Source organism: Coccidioides posadasii, chromosome 1, assembly GCF_018416015.2.
Source record: "Coccidioides posadasii str. Silveira chromosome 1, complete sequence".
Classification (NCBI taxonomy): Eukaryota; Fungi; Ascomycota; class Eurotiomycetes; order Onygenales; family Onygenaceae; genus Coccidioides; species Coccidioides posadasii.
In genome coordinates, this window is record NC_089407.1 from 6,639,770 (window position 1) to 6,657,240 (window position 17,471).

Consider the following 17,471-nt stretch of genomic DNA (forward strand, 5'->3'; position numbering starts at 1 on the left):
CGGCCTGGCCGTCCCAGAATTGGGCCTCTCCCGAGAAAAGAAAAGGACAATATTTACGAAGAAACAGAAAAGAAGGAAAAAAATAAAATATACAATGGGACCCAGCCGAAAATCTGATTGTTCGAGAGCGAAACGGTGTTCAACCACTCACCAACTCGCGCCTCAAAAAGCCAGATTGATCCAAGCACGCCGATCGGCACTCGCTGGCACAACAGCGAATTCAACTCTCTATGCAGCGTATGGATCACTGCTCTAATCATCTTTTCCTGCAGGGAGAAAAAAAAAAAAAAATGTGGTTAATTGTACGCCTCTCACCGAAGGAAAAAAAAAAAATATTATGACACATGGAATTGATGTCTCAGTTCCAACACAGTGTTCACCTATCAGGAGTGTCCCGACCCTGACGAGCAAGACAGGGACCGGGTCTGGTCTTGTTATTCCTTGAGGTTCCAATAATCAGGCACCCCGATACCATCGCTTATTATGATGTATCCATGACATTCTTCCGCGACCATTTCTTCATCTCCTGAAAACCTGCAGATTTTCTTTGTTTCAGGTACCGGAACCTCGCTATCCATAACTGCATTCGGTATCTGACCTGCAAGGGATATTGTTGCGGATTCGCCCTTGGTTTCGAGTCGATCTTCCCAACCCTTTTTAAAAGAAAAGAAAAGAAAAGAAAAGCAGATCTCTTGTTCCATCTTGTCATGTGTGCAGCTGTGTGCGGATCGGGGAAGGGTTTCGCTCGAGGCTCCTTGAAACCATTCCTCCAAAAAAAAAAAAAAAAAAAAAAAAAAAAAAAAAAGAAAAAAGTTAAAAGGAAAACTGTCCCCCCTGTGCTCATTATGCATATTTGCTAAAAGTCTTATTTCCTATCAAGCACTGCGGAAGACGCCTTCCGTGCAACGTGATCGCTCAACTCAATTGCTCGGGTGATCTCCAAAGTTGTCTGCTGTTGTCATGAACGGCCTCTCTAAAGCCCATTCATTCTGTCGCGTAATGTGGTTCTTTGCATCTCCAATACCCTCTCTCAGAAAAGATCCAAGGAGAACACCTTCAAGGACCGTGTGCCGTGAAGCGCGAACAAAGTTCCCGGCATGCAGTTAATCCCTCGTCCTTATTCCCACTGCAGGTCTACTGACCGACCGCAGCATATGAATTAAGATAGTATGCTGCTTTATTGTTTTTCAAATGTGGCACAGAGAGTGTCCATCAAACATGCATCTAAAAACAGAGCAGATTGCACCCCGGCCTCGTGCCATGTTACAAGATTCGATACGGGGTACTTCGTACAGAGTACTCCGTCCAAGGTACAAAGATCGTGTTCCCTCCCACATGCCCTTCATTTATTTGAATTAGAAAACAAAATCCATCCATACTCCATATGAACATGGACAATTAAATACCCCAACTTCACCGCTCGGGAGATCCCAATTTTTCGGTCCACTAAAAAAATCTCCCTTTCATGTTTGATAGGCCGGGGAAAAACCGGCCAACCTGCATCCCCACCCCGCATGGATTCCCATGCTTCATTACGGAGTACATTCTTGGGCTTCATTAATTATCTGATTATGATGCACAGTGTGTTCGGTACATGAGATCCAACAGGTGAAATTTCATGGACAAGGGAAAATTAAAAAAAAAAAAAGAAAAAAAGAAAACAAGATACTCTGCAGGGATGCAAGCAAGGCAGCCTGCATAAATGAAGCGCAACACGTGGAAGGAAGCCATCCACGCCTTTCAAACCCACACACTCACACTGGCCACGCGAGAAAGAGGTCTTCTAGAACAAAGACAAATCCACACCGCTTTTACCATGCAGATGGGCCAATAATATCGTCCGCAGTGAGGCGATGTACGTGACCTTACTCGGTACGGGGACAAAGAAAGTGTATCGAGAACAAACGAAAAAGACGCAAACATTGGGCGGGTTACGAAAAGAAAAGGAAGAAAAGAAAGAAAATGGCGCCGTGCTGAAGCATTGTGCCTCGCAAGGAACAACAACCGAAATGAGAATCCCCTGTTTGTCAATTCAGATTTGCTGTATCCTCTATGCTCCGCACAGGAGGGCAAAAAAAGCCTATCCGTCTCCCTCGCGATGAATGCAACTTTCTCGCTCCCCCCCAACGAAACCAACACCTCTCTCAAACCTCCCAGCGTCATTCGTAGTTCTCCTCCCCCACAAAAGAAAAACGGGACAAATGATCCAATCGCCTGTCAGACACCCTGGATGGTTTCAGCCCTATGTTCGCTTGAGATTCCCCACCCTGGATAGCGCCAGCACATGGTGGAGAACGGTGCATCGACATCGTGTGTCAGAGGAAGAAAACCAGGGGCTTCTCTTAACGGACATCTTTTACCTAGAGAGGTTTTCGGTGGAGCGTAAATCGTTTCAGGAATATTGGAGAGTTTTGCGGAAGACACATGGGCCTCTTTCCCATCTCGGTTATTTTTTCAGTCAATCAATCCAAGACCCTGCGCCGGTCAACTACAGAGTGATAGCTACAAACCTGGCGAAGAGAAAAAGAAAAGTGATGTCAAATTTAAATTTAAAAAGGAAAAAAAAAAGAAAAAAAGAAAGAAAAAAGAAAAAGTCTAGGTAACCACAGTTCGATATGATCCCACCAAGCCTCGAGAATCCGGAAACAAACGCCGGCCCCCCCAAATCTAATAACCCAGCAAACAATGCTGTTACGCAAAAGACAGTATGGGTTCAGTACCCGAAATTTCAAATAAACGAAACACCTGCGTCACCATCTCCGCCCGTATACAGAGCTTTCCTGCACCCGCTTCCTGTTTTTGTTCAGATCCCGCTCCATAACCGGCGGTGAAGCCCTTCTTCCCTGGTTCTGGTCCGGATTCAAAGACGAACTCCGCAAAGAACCACTCAAGGACAGATGCCCAAACGCATCTTCCGCCACCTCCCTGGACTCCAACAGCCGTCCCTTTCCGGAAGAAAAGTCCAACCCTTCGTCTTCCACGTACCTCGCCTCCGCATCGTGACGGAACAAGGCAAGCATATCGTTCATGGTGAGCTTCCCCGCCGCGGTCTTACCTTCGATGGTAGCACTGGCAAGTTCGCGTTTGCGCTCCTGGAGGTCGAGAATACGCTCTTCGACGGTATCTTTAATGGTCATCTTGTAGACTTTCACGTCCACTGTTTGATTCAGACGGTGGACACGGTCAATGGCTTGCTCCTCGACGAACTGCAATAGAGTTAAATGCTAGTGATACAAAAATGGGGTCAAGGGGCTGGAGTATACGTACTGGGTTCCAAAATGGTTCTAGGATAACCACCCTACTGGCAGCTGTAAGATTCAGCCCCAATGAACCCGCTCGTAAACTACAGAGAAGCACTCGAGTGGAACTCGAGTGTCTGAGTTTCTCAAGACTAGCTTCTCGAAGGCCATTTCTCATTCCACCATCGTATCTCGCGTAGCCAATCCCTGCACTCTCGAGGAATGGCTCAATCTTATCTAGCATGGAAGTGAAAACGGAGAAGACAATGAATTTAAACTCTCCAGCCTCTCGCTTCAATATTCTCAGAAGATGCCTGATCTTCGTCGAGGATGAGAGATTCCTCAACGCGGTGTAGTCCGGATCGTCTTGTTCCTCGTCTACATCGTCATCGTCGTCGAGTTGAGCACTATCTTCCTCATCCTCACCAGTCTCTGAGTCTTCGGAGCCGATCCATTCCCCACCATCCTCAGCATTCTCGTCATCTGTCCCTCCAGCTCTCCCAAGATCCTCTGTTACCCGCTTATTCTCAGGGACAATCCATTCACCTTCATCCTCGTCATCACTGTCAAGAATAACGCGTCGATTCCTTTGACGCCTCGCGGTTTGTTGCTCGGCGGCCTCCACGCAGACCTGTTTTTCCTTGGGCTTCTTCTTTCTCTGCTTCTCTGCCTTTTTGTCCTTCGACAAGCCGACATGAATCTTCAGATCAGCCTCGCAATCGTTACACCTGATTGCACCGCTCTTGGTCTCCTCTGAAGTTAGGTCAATCAAGCAGATATCGCAGCGCTTGCTAACAACGCTAAGGCCCCCTAGCATGTCGGCAATCTCATCCATATCGCCTCCCTCAGAGCCCTTTGATTGGTTACCATTGGCAATAATTGCATCCTTTTCCCGAGCAAGATCTCCCTTTACAAGATCTGCGTGATTGCAAGCTTGTCGAAGACGGAGTAACAGCACCAAAGCACTGGCATAGTTCAATTTATGACGGCCAATCATATTCTCCAGGCTCTTATCTGTCCTATCCTCAAGACGACTGTAAAATTCCCTTTCTTCCGTTGTAAAATCAGCCTCGACTTTGATGACATCTCGCTTTGTGATTCGAAAGCCGCTCGATGGCTTATCGCTTTCCTTCTCATCATCTGGGCTCTTGTTATCGAGACCACCGTTCAGCTTTAATACGTCTTTTGTTCGTCGTTTCATAAAGGCTTTCAGATAGACTTGCAATCGTCGGATGGCCAAACCGCCACGACCGTTGTTTAGTGGGCGAGAGATTTGGTCCCTCCATGCAGCGAGATCATCGTAAGGTTTAATCTGTAGGAACCTGATCAAACTTTGAAGCTCATCTAAGTTATTTTGCATGGGAGTACCAGTCAGGCACCATCTGTACAGTGAGTCCAACGCGTATACGGCCTGTGTGGATTTCGCGTTGCGGTTCTTGATCGTATGGGCTTCATCAAGGACAATTCGATACCAGTGTATTCCAAAACATCCAGGTTTCCCATCTGTCGTATCTTTTGTCTTGCTTGAACCTCCGTGTTCAGAGCTCAAAGTGCCGTATGTTGTAATAACAACGTCGTATTTTGCGAGATCTGTAGCAATTTTTGCACGACCTGGACCATGATAAACGCCGACGTTCAGCCGACGGGTTGACTCGATTTTACTTTCGATCTCAGACTCCCATTGTTTGATCAAGGCCACCGGGGCAACAATTAATGTTCCCTTCCCTACTTTATCAGGGACTTTCGCCTTATCCTTGGGGTTATCTTTTTCGCCATCTTTTCCGGGAGGCGGCCTTGGATTGGTGAGCATAAGTGCGATGGTCTGAACGGTTTTCCCAAGACCCATATCATCTGCTAAAATACCACCTTTGGGGAGCACGCCTCTAGTTTTCTTCAGCCCTGTTTCCTTGTCCCTCATCCAGCTTACACCTTCAACTTGATGGGGGAGCAGTGTGACCTTTAAACCTTCAATAGTTCCATCATTCTCCTCTTCCTCATCGTCCTCCTCTTCTTTTGGCGGTTCGCCCTCATTTGCAGATTTCTGGATGGAGTTTTGCTCATTGACGTTAATCCCTTGAAGTTTGTCCGCCAATTCATCAACCTGGGTCTGAATCTTTTTCTTGCGGAGTCTAGTTCGGGGCTTGTCATCTTCGTCTTCAAATGCACCTTCAAGCAACGCTTTGATGTTCTCATTCGCCTTCGCGCTATCCAGATACGAGTAGGCTTCTATCGCCCGAGAATCATCATCGTACACAGAGGGCCCCGTCGCTGACCCAACAGTATTTGCAGTCAAGTCTATAAAGTTCTTCAAATTGCTCCGGGATTTGCTAATCGACGGGGTGGGTTTAGAGGAGAAATACGGCTTCGATCTCGGTTGAGTGGTCCAAACAACGTTTGTAGGGCGAGTTATTTCAACCACGTCGTCGTCATCGGGTATGTTTGAGGACCTGTAGCCCGTGAACGCGGAGGAAGGCTTCACCACTTGGAACGGATCAACAGTACGCCTGTCCCTTGATTGCTGTGATTGTGAGTAATTTGTCGCCGGCCTGTGGTGTTCTGGGCGAGCTTTGTTCGGCTTCGGGATGTAGAAAGGATTTCCCCTGTTAGACCCAAGCAGAGAGGGCTTTCCAAACTCCGGTGGAACCATTCTCTGGGATTGATTCTCTCCACTTCCCATAGATCCTGGCCGATGTTTCGGCGGCTCACGCTCGTTTACCATTCTGGTCAAAATCCAGTAAATTTAAGAATTTTGCAACAATATAGCAGCGAAAGAAACGGGCTCGAAGAGGGTGAGGCCGTTCGGAAATTTGCCCCTTGTGACAGCCAATTCACTACCAAGCCTCACAATAAAACAAATGGCTCACGGGCTTGGAGATAGACTGCTCAAAAGGTAAGTGCTTTCAAGCAAGCACCTGGAAGGAAATTCTCATGCGTTATATCAACCCATAAATCAGAGATGGGTGAGCAAAAATGCGCTCTCTATGTGCTTGTCGATGCAACGAAAGCTTGCTCGAGCTCCAGCGCGTGTTTTGTTAGGCTGATGCCATGGTAACGAAGGTGATTAGTCATCACAAACAGAGGCGTTGAACGTTTGTTGTCTCCGCGAGTCCACGGAGTATCAGGCATCATTCGTTGCTGAGAGCATGCACTGTTCACGTTTCCTCTCCATTTTGTTTGCTGCTGCTGTCACATTTCCTAGTGTATGGCTCTGGATATTCAAGACCACAGCGCTTATTATGCCCCCAAGTGCAGTGGACCTGCAACCTTGTGATGCCACTTATACCTCTTGGGTAAGGTAGAGGCTCTAGAGTTACTGGTTGCAAATGCAATGTTTGAGTGGTAGTTGCTGTACATTGACCATGTTGAAGAGATTTACTTATAGCTCATAAGCCTTAGGAAAACTGGCTAGGCCACGGACAATGGAAAGGGCTGAACCCCTTTGCATGCAATGTACTTGACCCTTCCGCCCCTCAACATGTTTTCAATAGAACACATTACTCCGTACAAATTGCAAGATAATTTTTCTTTTCCAAGGATGCTGGGTCAATTTCTATTAATTATTGGTAATTTTTAGCCCATTTTGTTTCTCCGTAAGAAACGCCAGGCTGCATCCTCAGGTAACCGCAAAGATCTCCGCAAGAAGTCACGTTTTCTTAAGGGGGAAAAAAAATTGAACAGGATAATAGATCAAAACGCCCGGATATATCGACCAAAACGGAAAAGCCTTGGAAATTAAACCTCATTTTCGTGCTTTCCCAGGACTTATTGATTCTCTGGTAACTCAATCTCGCCGACAACCTCTTTCAAAAGCTCAGGGATAATGGCACTTGCATCACCTTCAAAAATCCAATCGCCAGGTTTCATTCCGGTTCGAGGCAAATGGGTTCGATCCATGTTGATTATCGCAACGCGAGCACCCTTGCATCGCCCACGATCAATGTAGCTAACGGCTGGAAAGACCCGCGCACTGGTTCCGATCACCAAGACAAGATCAACAGGGCCATTTTTAAGCCAATCTTCTACGGTATTGATAGTTTCCTCGACCAGAGGTTCGCCGAACCAGACGACACCAGGTCGAAGCAAGCCAGTTGAGCACTCCGGACATGGCGGGAGATCTTCCTCCCTCAGATTAGGGATAGGAACATTGGGGTTTGAAATATCCAGTTCTCCACTCCCAGGTGCCCAACCGGGACCCGCTGCGTTAGACTTCATCGCATCTTCGAGCGCCTGTCCTGCTCTTTTTCCAGTATGGTCCTTTGGGTATGGGTCAACTCCAAAAGGTATCTTCGGAATTTCTAACGCTGGGACAATTGGGTCGGTGAAGTCATTATCACGAGAATAGGTGCAATATTCGTTCGCACATTTTATGGTAAATAGAGAACCGTGGAGACGTTGGATTTGGGACTCGGGATGGCCCGCTCGTTCAGATAACCCTGCCAACGCGATTATATTCAGCATTCTCATCCACGAATAAGTATCAGCTGCGGTCATTTTGCATACCGTCCACGTTCTGAGTTAATGCGATGAAGTTTGGATTCTTCTTCGCAAACTCTGCGAGGGCATAATGTGCCCTATTTGGTTTAGCAAGCAATGCCATATGTCGCCGGTAACCGTAAAACTGCCAGACCAGACCAGGCGTCGCATTGAATGCTTCCGGCGTGGCCAGGTCGACGGCAGAGTAACGTCGCCACAGTCCTCCCACTCCTCTGAACGTTGGTAAACCGGATGCCGCTGAAAGTCCCGCGCCTATGACGGCCATAACACGCTTGCTGGACCTGAGGTGCTCTCGAAATGAGAGGAGGTCAGCTTCTGGTATCACAGAAGCTCCCGGTGCTGACGCCATGGTGATATTGCGGAACACCCTCCGACGGTGTATAATGGAAGGCCCTGAGATAATTAGAGACAGGTTTGATCAGGGCTCTAGGTGTATGAGAAAGATTCCTACTCGTGAAGGAAAACTGCGAAGATGGAGGACGGAAAGTGGTAGATTGCTGGCTGACACAATGCATACCACCCCATTTGACTCCCAGCTTTTTTCCATACAGATGCGGGGTAGCCACGCCGCTGAGACAGTTACCCCAGTCTAGGCATTGGAGCACTATCCGGAGGGCTCGGAATGCAGCTCTACGAACAAATAATCGCCCTCCAAAGATGCAAACACGGCTGGAGATTTGACAAAGCCAGAACATTGCGACGATTTCTCCACATGTGGAGTTTTCTCGGCTTGCGAGAGGCTTAAAGCTTCCATAGCAAACAAGGTTCTTTGGGCGCCAAGATTGGGGTTGAACTCGAATTCGAGGGCCGCAGCGCAACACGCCCTTCATATTAGACTCATAGGCCCAGCCGTCCTGCGATACTCCCAGAAGCCGGGATTATCGCTTTTCAGGGACGTATGCTGTGCTTGCGCTGATGTGGCGCATTTATACTGTCGGGATATTTTTGACGATGACTCGAAAATATGACAAAACCGTCAAACAAATTAAGCATATTTGGAGACAAAAGTATATTGAAGCTACAAACACAGCACCCTCACACTGTCGGCCTTTGAGCTAATGTTGCTCCTCCTTCGGCAATGGAACCTTGATCGCATCAAATGCACACTTTCGATTCTGCTCGTTCATCCGCTCGATATATGAACTGATATGTTCCGGAACCTCATTGACCTTGTTGAGCCCGTCCGGCACCGGCTCCCCGAACGTCTGCCAAACGGGGACAACACCGGTCCAGACCTTTTCCGTGACGTCGGGTCTATCCTTGTCCTTTCTCTCGTCGGACACGCCACCGTCTCTGATTTTCCCACTACCATCGACGATTTTGACTTTGAGGATGGTGGTAGACTGCATTTCTGCGCCGTCCGGTGGGATGCGGGTGTTCTCCCATCGCTGAGGCACCACTGAGTTAGTGATCAGCTTCATCGCCCACAGCTTCTCTTCTACGTCCGTCACCAGGGTGGCGTATCCATGGAGCACTGCGGAGCGGTAGTTGTAGCTGTGCGAATTGGGTGTAAGGGTGAGAATTAGTCCGTCCACATGTGTCGCGGCGATGCAGATAGGAAGGCCCTTGCCATCTGTGGCGCGAGCCAGGTTCATGATCCGCGAGCTAACGTATCCGTGAAGGTAGCACTCAAGAGGGTCGTCTATTCCGGACGAGGGATATTCGAATGAACCCATTTGGCCGATCATAGGAAGAATGGCGGGGAATGGGTCATCTGGACTGGGGCTGAAGGAAACATGCAAAACAGGCGCGCTGTTGATGATGGAGTGGATAGGACCAAGATCATATGTCCCTATTGTTGAGAATTGTTAAATCCCTGGTGGAGTGCATGACGTGTTGGAAGAAGCGATGCTCTTTACCTCTATGCTTATACCGGTTCATGGTATTGCTCTCCCGCTTCGGGTATACCAGTGACTTTCCCATGGTTGCTGTATGTCAAGGAAAAAAGACAAGAATATGGCTTCTGAAGACAAGCAAGAGAGCGAGAGAGAGTATGTGTGTGAGAGAGAGTGTGTGTATCTGTGCTGTATTATGATGATGTTCTCGTTCAATTCGGGCACGATTGATGTTTATATCCTGTTGCTCCTTGATTTATCAGCATGCCACACTCATGGTGTGGGTGTCGAGAAAACAACCAAGGCTTACCTTTGTCCCCGATGCCGCGTAGAATACGGAGATTAAAGCGATATTGGATGGCTGTTCCTATCATCCGTGGCCATGACTCCTGTTGCGCCCTTTAGATGGTTCGCGATGCGATGAGTAATGTCCGGAAGCCGACTGGCAGCCGACGCCATCCTCTCTACCCCGCGACAAGACTGCCTATCAGCGGGCAATCTGCCCCTAAGCCAACCCCACCGCCTCCGTCAACGCTTGGCAGCAGCGGTCCCTATGTAATTGCAGTGATCTGATTGGATCCGCAGCGGCGGGGCGGCCATCCACGGGAATCTGGCCAATTACACACTGCCGGAAGCAACGCGCTTACCAGATAACCGCGGAGGGCTCTAAGCTACAAAGAGTATTTACATGCGAGGTCTCGGTTTGCCCGGCCTATCGGCTGTGCGGAGTAGCCCAATTCTATTTTCTCTGTGCAGAATGTGTACAGTGCCCGTGGGCAAGAGGCGTGATCCGACGGTGGTGTTGCCCGTTTTGCAGGAGACGATCACTCTGTGTAGGGCTGCGTGGCCAAGTGTTGGAGCCTCTTATCTGAGAGGCGCTGGTTTTGGACCTGCCCGGTAGATGCCGAGCGAGCGCCCTGTCGTGCCGAACCCGACATGAAAGCACGATACAATGCAGATAGCAAGGGTTTAACGATTCCAGTTCGCAGAAGGCACCGGCAGGTAGCGATAACAGACCCGATGCGAGCATTGCATCTCCGTCGTTAACACCTCCTTGCTCTTCAGCATTGGATGCCTTTCGCCATATCACCGATGCGATGCTCGTCGGTGCACGGCTCGATGGAGACCCATGACACGGTGCAGACGGATTCGCCGCCCATCTTCTTCATGACCCGGTGACTGGTATCATTGTACGACATCACGTCAGCGAACGCCCACCGCTCCTCGCCATCCCCCTTTCCAAAAAAGAATTGGCGATTGTCCAGCATCCCTCGTCGCATCACCGACTTCGCAAGGGCAGCTGCTAATCCACGACCTCTATGCTCCTGTTCAACATGCAGTGACACGAGACTGGCATCGTAACCTAAAAAGGCCCAGCCCACGGGCATTTCTTGCGCGCCATGCTCCCAATCACGCCCGTTCTCTTTGATGTTTCCGGTGCCGTCGTGATACATTACAACGCTGGCCATGTCTTCTAAGGCTTTTCTCTGGCGGACTATGAAAGAACGACTCTTTATAAGATCATAGTGGTACGACTGGAACCCTTCTACACCGTCACGTGTGCAAAATCGATATCCCGGGGGGAGAAGGGAGGAGGATGCGTTGGACACCGGATCGTACACGGAGCGAGCGAAGGAATATTTTACGCAGTAATCTGGCTGGGGTATGTGGAATCTGGGACGGCTCATAAGTCCTATTGACTCCTCTAGGAGTTTTACAACACCAGAGTGCACACTGCCGAGTAAGATCGTCGTAAGTGGCCTAGACGGCGGACGGTTTGGATGAGCTCCATGACCTCCGTTCGCCGATGTGCCTTGGGCTTCCGGACTAGAAATAAACCTTGGAAGAAGTTTATCAAAGCAGTATGTTATTAAGCTTAGCAATTGCGAACGAACTGCGGTCAAATGGGCATCGCTAGAGTTGAATGTCGACTTGTGCCCAGGAACTGTGCTACTCTCGGCCTGGAGACTGGAGTACAACCATACCTGAGTCCCTGGCCACGCATACAAATCTACATATGCAACCAGCCATGGCGAAGCAGGATGGGAGGCTGAAGCTTGCTCGTCAGTAGGCGAGAACGTTGCCAAGTAACAAGCTGTTGGCGATTTGCGAACTATGTCGTGCTGAAGGCGCCGAAGCAGTGTGCCGGACTGTGGGAGCTGGAGTTGTAGAAGAGAGATGAGAAGGTCCACACCGCGATGAGTGTAGAATTTCAAGGCCGTAGGCGCCATTTCTGTGTTCAAGGCCGGCATTTTGATGAAACCACGGCTTAGCAACACGGAAGCCAAGCGACACCAAGCTTTGTGATAGGAGGATCTCCAACCAAACAGAAAACCGAAAGAGCAAAATGCATGGATGAGGCGGTATTGTTCCCGAATATTAATTGAACAAGAGGAAAGGAAAGGAAAAGAGGGAGGGGGAAAAGAAAAGACCCCTGGGCGCACCAAAGGCACCACGATGTGACCCCACCACCACGAGAAGAGTGACATCGTTGGTTAAGCTTGAGACCCATCAGAGTCGCGCGGGGAGACCGACAAACCAGGGTCCAGGTCGATCTATTTTGGCTCGCCTTGGCTGTTCGTTGGGGCATACCTGGCCCACCCGATTCAAATTTCGAATCAAAAAGTTCAAAGACTTCAAAGTTGTTAGATTAACTAGTTACTACTTCGGATACGGGAGTTAACTTGATGTTCTGTAAAGGATATCGGATGTGCATCCTTGCTTCTTAGTCCTGACGCCCGAGTCCCATATACCCGTTGACACAACGAATACGACCCAAGCCCCCGGATCACGGTTGATTGACCGAATGTACGATGGCCCTCACCCCTTTCGAATCCCACCTCGGGTATGGAACTAGATATGCGTGTTTCATAACAATGTCAGAGTGTGAAGTCTCGTGCAGCTCGAATGTGAACCGGCTGAACACTATTGCTATTGCAGTATAGAGCTCGGCCATGGCAAGGCTAGGACACCCTCGTTAGCTTCTCCCGAAGACCTGAAGAATGAAAAGAAAGGGCTTGCATACTTTATGCCCATGCACTGCCGTGAACCCTTGCCAAAAGCCACAAAATACCGATCCAAAGTGGGATCCTCGATCCAGCGCTCAGGGACAAATTTCTCCGGGTCGGGAAAGATCTCTGGGTTCATCAAAGTATCGACATTCGTCATAGACACCGGCGTGTTTCGTGGAATCACCCATTGTCCATATACCAGTTCCGAGTCTGGGGCAAGACGGGGGTTGCGAGTTGTTATGCCATGAGCGAGTCTGATAGCCTCGCGAATACATCCATTCAGATAAGGAAGCTGTTCGAGCGTGCGCCAGTCCAACGGGCCTTCAGATCTTGACTGAGCTAGATTCACTTCGTCACGGAGCCTTTTCGACACGGACGAGTCATTGATGATGTGAAAACTCGCCACACTCAACGCCCACGACGTTGTGATAAGCCCCGCTGCTACAATAAGTTGTGCCTCGTCTCCCAAGCGTGCGTCGCTCTTCTGGTCATCCGGAAGGTCGCTATTCAACACTTCGTGGAAAATCGTTCGGTGCTTAACTGTCTTATAGGAGTCGTTTACGCCGTTCCGGATGTTGTTTACCCGACGCGCCAGGTCCTGGAATACGAGGATAAGTAAGAGCCAAGAAGAGAGTCTGCCTCGAGCATCTAACCTTGCGCATCCCGACGACCGAGACAAGGTCCGGTTGCATTTTCAGAACAAGCCATTCTGGCAGAGCATCCAAGATTGGAAATACGACTGGAAAGTGAAGCGCGAAGTGGCCAGTGACATAAATAGCGACCAATGCTTCGTGAAGAGTCTCCCTGAAACCTGGAGAATCTAGCTGATCATAGGATTTTGCGAATGCGTACTCGGTGATAATGTCTGTGGTCAAGGCCATCCACGCTCGATTTAGTGTTATGACCTTGCCATCGCTATACTCTGATAACTTCTGACAGAGCTTATCGACCTTCGCTCGGATAACAGGCTGAAATTCCGATATCTTTTGGGTTGAAAACATAGGGCCCAGGGGCTTGCGCCGAAGACGATGAAGATCATGGTGGATCGTCGAAAAACAGTCACTCGCATATCCAAAACGACCAGAGAAATACGCGTATTTGTCCCTCCTCCCATTTCGTGAATAGAGCTGCTCATAAAATTCCGGGTCGTCCACATGCAGCTCGGAGGGGGTTATCCGAACAATACGTCCTAGCCCAAGTGTTATCAGAGTCGCTCTGCTCTGCCCATGCGACGGTGAATTTCATACCATACCGCTTGTGCAGATCCTGGATGTGCTCGGTGAATTTTCCCTGCAGGATAACATCGTAGTAGAACTCATACCAGTTGGTCAGGGCGGCGAGACGCGGCCCCGGGAATCTTGCAAGGGGGCTCCAAAACAATCTGGATAACACCAGCCAGCCAATGTAAGCAGTTAACAGGGTAAACCCCAGAGAGAGGAACGCCCAACTTGGGGTTTCCATGACGGGCTTTTTTTGCGATCAGTCACTTATGAGACTGCCTCTGGGAGCAGCCATTCTTCGGTTTTGTCTCAAGAAAGTTAGAGGGAGGTAAGAGGCCGCAGGGACGTTCTGTTAAGCTCCTTAACAACACTTCGTCCTTTTACCTCTCCGCGGGCTCCATCCCCTCCAAGCCCGCTTTGGGGGAGCCAGGGGAACGGGTGGCCCATGATCCGGGCGCAGCCCGAAGGTGCTAACACATATTTGGGTCCTTTTGTGTTTGGCTAGAAGTTCGCCGGTCGCTTTCACAGAGATTTAACTCCGAAACACGCCAGCGATCTGATCTTGCGGGCGAATCAATTGCCACTGACTGGGTTCCACCAGCTCTTTGGCACTGCGTGCGGATTGCGGCAACCTTGGCTATGCTGCAGCGCTTCAAGGATGGCGTCTCCATCTTTCAGAAAATAGCGTCGCAGAAGAGGGACAAATTGGGGAAATGGGAACTCAAATTTGCAGAGCCCTCCTGGCCGATACGAAGGAACCACCTGAAGAAGTTTGAACCATTGTCGGGTTGCATCCTCCTGTCAACGAAGGAGCTACATCTCCCCAAAACAACACATAAAGACGGCCCTCTCCAAATCCAAGTTTCAGTTAGTGTTGTGCATATCCTTTATCCATTTGATCGAGAAGTTCTTTGGAAATGCGAAAGGATTCAGACGTTACCCAAGGGTTCTGAAATCGAAACGCGTTTTCTGCGTTGCGACGAATCACGCCAAAGCATTTCGACATGGATGTCAACTCACGAGTGAAAGAAAATGCTTGCCCCTGTCCTCCAAACGCGAGGCCATAATTACATTTGTTTTATAATGGAAACAACCAGGATCGTTACCCGACGTCTCTCGGTGAGACGGCGTGATCTCGGTTCGCGGTTATGACTCCATGTACCCCGTACTCCATAGCTCACTATGGATTATTATTTGTGCCGTCCTTTTTAACAACAACTCCTTGGCCCTGGCATAATAATGCTCGTGCCCACTGTTCCACGGCCTTTGGCCAATTTTTGAGATTTCTTTTTCGAAACTTTTCCGGTTCCGACGGGCCGAATTGAGTGGCCAAGCGGTATTTCATTTGATCTGTTTCATCGCTGTTTAGCCTACGGAAGGGCCGATTTGACCGGAAGCTGGCTACTTCTGTTACGGGTTGAACACTATACCTAGGCTGCTGAAAACCGGTCATAAATGGATCATCATCCTATAGAACAGGCTGAGGACGGCATCATCCAGATCGAGGATGACGTCGACTCTTCCTACGGGGATTACAGTGATGTGGCATCAGGGACCACCTCACTCTATTCCCAGATAACCAGCCACGTATATGAGAATGGAAGGAGATACAACGGCTGGAGATATGGAACATATTGGTATGTCGCTAGATTGGTCTCAGTTAAAGGCCTCGAGGCTGAACATTCCAGGGGCCCGAACGACGAACAGGCCTCCGATAATCTCGACCTCTTCCATCATGTCTTTAATCTCACTTTTGGAGGACGTACGTTCCTGGCACCCATAGGCGACAATCCCCAACGGGTTCTAGACCTTGGTACAGGGACAGGAATATGGGCGATGGACTTTGCGGATGAATTCCCGTCTGCAGCCGTCATCGCTACAGACGTTTCTGCAATCCAGCCGACGCTGGTCCCGCCGAATTTGGAATTCCAGATCGATGACTTTTGTGAGCCATGGACGTTTCGGAAGGAAAGCTTTGACTACATACATGCACGATGTATTTACGGTTGCAGTTCGGACTATCCCGCTCTCTATCAGGAAGCGCTTGATCATTTAAAGCCTGGTGGTTGGTTTGAGCAAGCTGAGATTAGTGTGGTGGCACAGTCAGACGATTCATCCTTGAAGGGAACGGCGATTGAGCGCTGGGGACCCTTAGCTCACAAGGTGGGCGACGTATTTGGAAAGTCCTTCCGTATTGTCGATGAGATGACGGACATGATCAAGTCGGCGGGATTTGTCAATGTCAAGAAGCGGACATTCAAATGGCCCATTGGCACATGGCCCAAGGACCCTAAACTAAAAGAGATTGGGCTGTATAACAAGCTGGGCTGGGAAGAAGGTTTGGACGGATGGGCCAATTTTCTTTTCACAAACTACCTTGGGGTGAGTCTGCCCGCCCAGTGATTGGCTTACCTTGACAATCACTCACCAAGGCCTTGACGACAGTGGACTTTGGAGGAAGTTCAGGTCTTGACAGCCCATATACGCAATGATTTACGCAACCCTAAAGTTCATGCATGGCAACATGTGTGAGTTCCCCGCTTCCAAACCAAATGTGCTGTGCGCTTATATCATTTTTCCTTTTTAACATTAGGACTGTTTGTTACGGACAGAAGCCTACAGCCAAGAAAGCTAAGGATTAACTGTTGAATACTCATATTGATATTGCGCACAAGGTTATGATGAATTGAAACACTCTCTTACGATGACATGAATTGTTCTCTTGTTTGATTTCCTTACTTCTCTGGCCGGCCTGGGTTTTGAGCGAGGATTATAGAGCTTGCGCTGTGTATTCTAACTGCCACGACATAGGAATCGTATGTATGAGTTGGGTTATGGGATGGAGTTGGACATCGACATTTTCAGCCTTGAGGTATTCCAATCACTTCTTGCAATGTTTTGTGGTTGGTTTGTGGTCTCTGCTTCTGGTGTCGTTACTTTTCTTACTAGATGCCATATCATGCCGAAGAGGCTCTTTTGAAGACAAGTTATCAGGTAGTCAGTTAACTACAGAGTAGTTGAATAAGCTAGCAGTCAGGAGCTCCACAGAAGTTTTTGTCCTCTTAGAGTGCTGTGCGTACTTGTTCGATACCACGTCCACATTTTGATTCGCACAGTTACTGTTGGAGAAGTGTGACTGGGAGTAAGCTGAGACATAAATCATTCCCAATAACTGTTCGAGAAGATGGAACTAGCTGACCGACTAGCACACTCACGTAGCTAGAAGAAATCAAACCTCCATTCCCACTTCTTGCCGGTAATAATGTGCAGCGAAGCCAAAATCACTCGAAAATACAAGGACTATCTTGAGGACTTGAAGCCTGAAGGTCAACGTCGGAAAAGGCAAGCAGGAGTCTTTGCTGCTAAAGACCACATGCCCGACAAAATACTTTGCTGCTGGAAGAATGGAGCTTAAACCAAATACAATGATCAGATGCTTATTCTGAAACATACATGATGCGTCGAGATCCATGACTGAAGCCTCTACAGTCATTAGTTCAAGTGCCTACTAACTGTATTTTGAGATGTTCTGCCATGGTCAACCTTCCTCAAACTCTTCTTCCGCCTCCTCCAACTCGGAACTCCATGGTGCATCTTGGTACACAGCTTCGTCCGACACTGTCGACCCATCACCATACAAGGCCACAGCTGGTCTTCAGGCACTGAGCGACT

The 17,471-nt window shown here is 49.0% G+C and overlaps 6 protein-coding genes across 7 annotated transcripts; 1 reads left to right on the plus strand and 5 right to left on the minus strand.

Annotated features, from left to right (window-relative positions):
* Window positions 1–2,558: 2,558 nt before the first annotated feature.
* Window positions 2,559–6,103, minus strand: D8B26_001966 (uncharacterized protein). Its single transcript, XM_003065914.2, has 2 exons — window positions 3,268–6,103; window positions 2,559–3,206 (listed from the first exon to the last, which is right to left on the minus strand). Exons 1-2 carry the CDS (start codon window positions 5,956–5,958, stop codon window positions 2,751–2,753), a joined length of 3,147 nt encoding a protein of 1,048 aa, XP_003065960.2. The 5' UTR covers window positions 5,959–6,103; the 3' UTR covers window positions 2,559–2,750.
* A 477-nt stretch (window positions 6,104–6,580) lies between these two features.
* Window positions 6,581–8,394, minus strand: D8B26_001967 (uncharacterized protein). Of its 2 annotated transcripts, XM_066123695.1 has the most exons (3): window positions 8,185–8,394; window positions 7,740–8,126; window positions 6,581–7,672 (listed from the first exon to the last, which is right to left on the minus strand). In XM_066123695.1, the coding sequence occupies exons 1-3, from the start codon at window positions 8,246–8,248 to the stop codon at window positions 7,002–7,004; spliced, it is 1,122 nt and encodes a 373-aa protein (XP_065979770.1). In that variant the 5' UTR covers window positions 8,249–8,394; the 3' UTR covers window positions 6,581–7,001. The 2 variants fall into 2 exon arrangements, with proteins under 2 accessions (XP_065979770.1, XP_003065961.2); XM_003065915.2 differs by having other exon boundaries at window positions 7,740–8,394.
* Window positions 8,395–8,788: 394 nt separating this feature from the next.
* On the minus strand, window positions 8,789–9,847 carry D8B26_001968 (uncharacterized protein; the record flags this gene model as incomplete). The annotated part of the gene is made up of 2 exons (XM_003065916.2): window positions 9,593–9,847; window positions 8,789–9,525 (listed from the first exon to the last, which is right to left on the minus strand). Exons 1-2 carry the CDS (start codon window positions 9,654–9,656, stop codon window positions 8,789–8,791), a joined length of 801 nt encoding a protein of 266 aa, XP_003065962.1. The 5' UTR covers window positions 9,657–9,847.
* Window positions 9,848–10,629: 782 nt separating this feature from the next.
* Window positions 10,630–11,820, minus strand: D8B26_001969 (uncharacterized protein; the record flags this gene model as incomplete). Its single annotated transcript, XM_003065917.2, has 1 exon — window positions 10,630–11,820. The coding sequence occupies one exon, from the start codon at window positions 11,818–11,820 to the stop codon at window positions 10,630–10,632; it is 1,191 nt and encodes a 396-aa protein (XP_003065963.2).
* Window positions 11,821–12,240: 420 nt separating this feature from the next.
* On the minus strand, window positions 12,241–14,040 carry D8B26_001970 (uncharacterized protein; the record flags this gene model as incomplete). Its single annotated transcript, XM_003065918.2, has 4 exons — window positions 12,241–12,531; window positions 12,594–13,177; window positions 13,233–13,768; window positions 13,827–14,040. The coding sequence occupies 4 exons, from the start codon at window positions 14,038–14,040 to the stop codon at window positions 12,357–12,359; spliced, it is 1,509 nt and encodes a 502-aa protein (XP_003065964.2). The 3' UTR covers window positions 12,241–12,356.
* A 1,214-nt stretch (window positions 14,041–15,254) lies between these two features.
* Window positions 15,255–16,441, plus strand: D8B26_001971 (uncharacterized protein; the record flags this gene model as incomplete). Its single annotated transcript, XM_003065919.2, has 4 exons — window positions 15,255–15,436; window positions 15,488–16,181; window positions 16,245–16,327; window positions 16,393–16,441. 4 exons carry the CDS (start codon window positions 15,255–15,257, stop codon window positions 16,439–16,441), a joined length of 1,008 nt encoding a protein of 335 aa, XP_003065965.1.
* Between the last annotated feature and the right edge of the window lie 1,030 nt (window positions 16,442–17,471).

What these genes read in the sequence shown, in the direction of transcription:
- D8B26_001967 (XM_066123695.1), bottom strand. Translation starts at nt 8,248, where the DNA reads ATGCATTGTGTCAGCCAGCAATCTACCACTTTCCGTCCTCCATCTTCG. An exon ending in TTCGCAGTTTTCCTTCACGA is followed by an intron (nt 8,127 to 8,184) that starts GTAGGAATCTTT and finishes TAATTATCTCAG; the next exon opens with GGCCTTCCATTATACACCGT. An exon ending in ATTAACTCAGAACGTGGACG is followed by an intron (nt 7,673 to 7,739) that starts GTATGCAAAATG and finishes TCGCGTTGGCAG; the next exon opens with GGTTATCTGAACGAGCGGGC.
- D8B26_001966 (XM_003065914.2), bottom strand. Translation starts at nt 5,958, where the DNA reads ATGGTAAACGAGCGTGAGCCGCCGAAACATCGGCCAGGATCTATGGGA. An exon ending in TAGAACCATTTTGGAACCCA is followed by an intron (nt 3,207 to 3,267) that starts GTACGTATACTC and finishes ACTCTATTGCAG; the next exon opens with TTCGTCGAGGAGCAAGCCAT.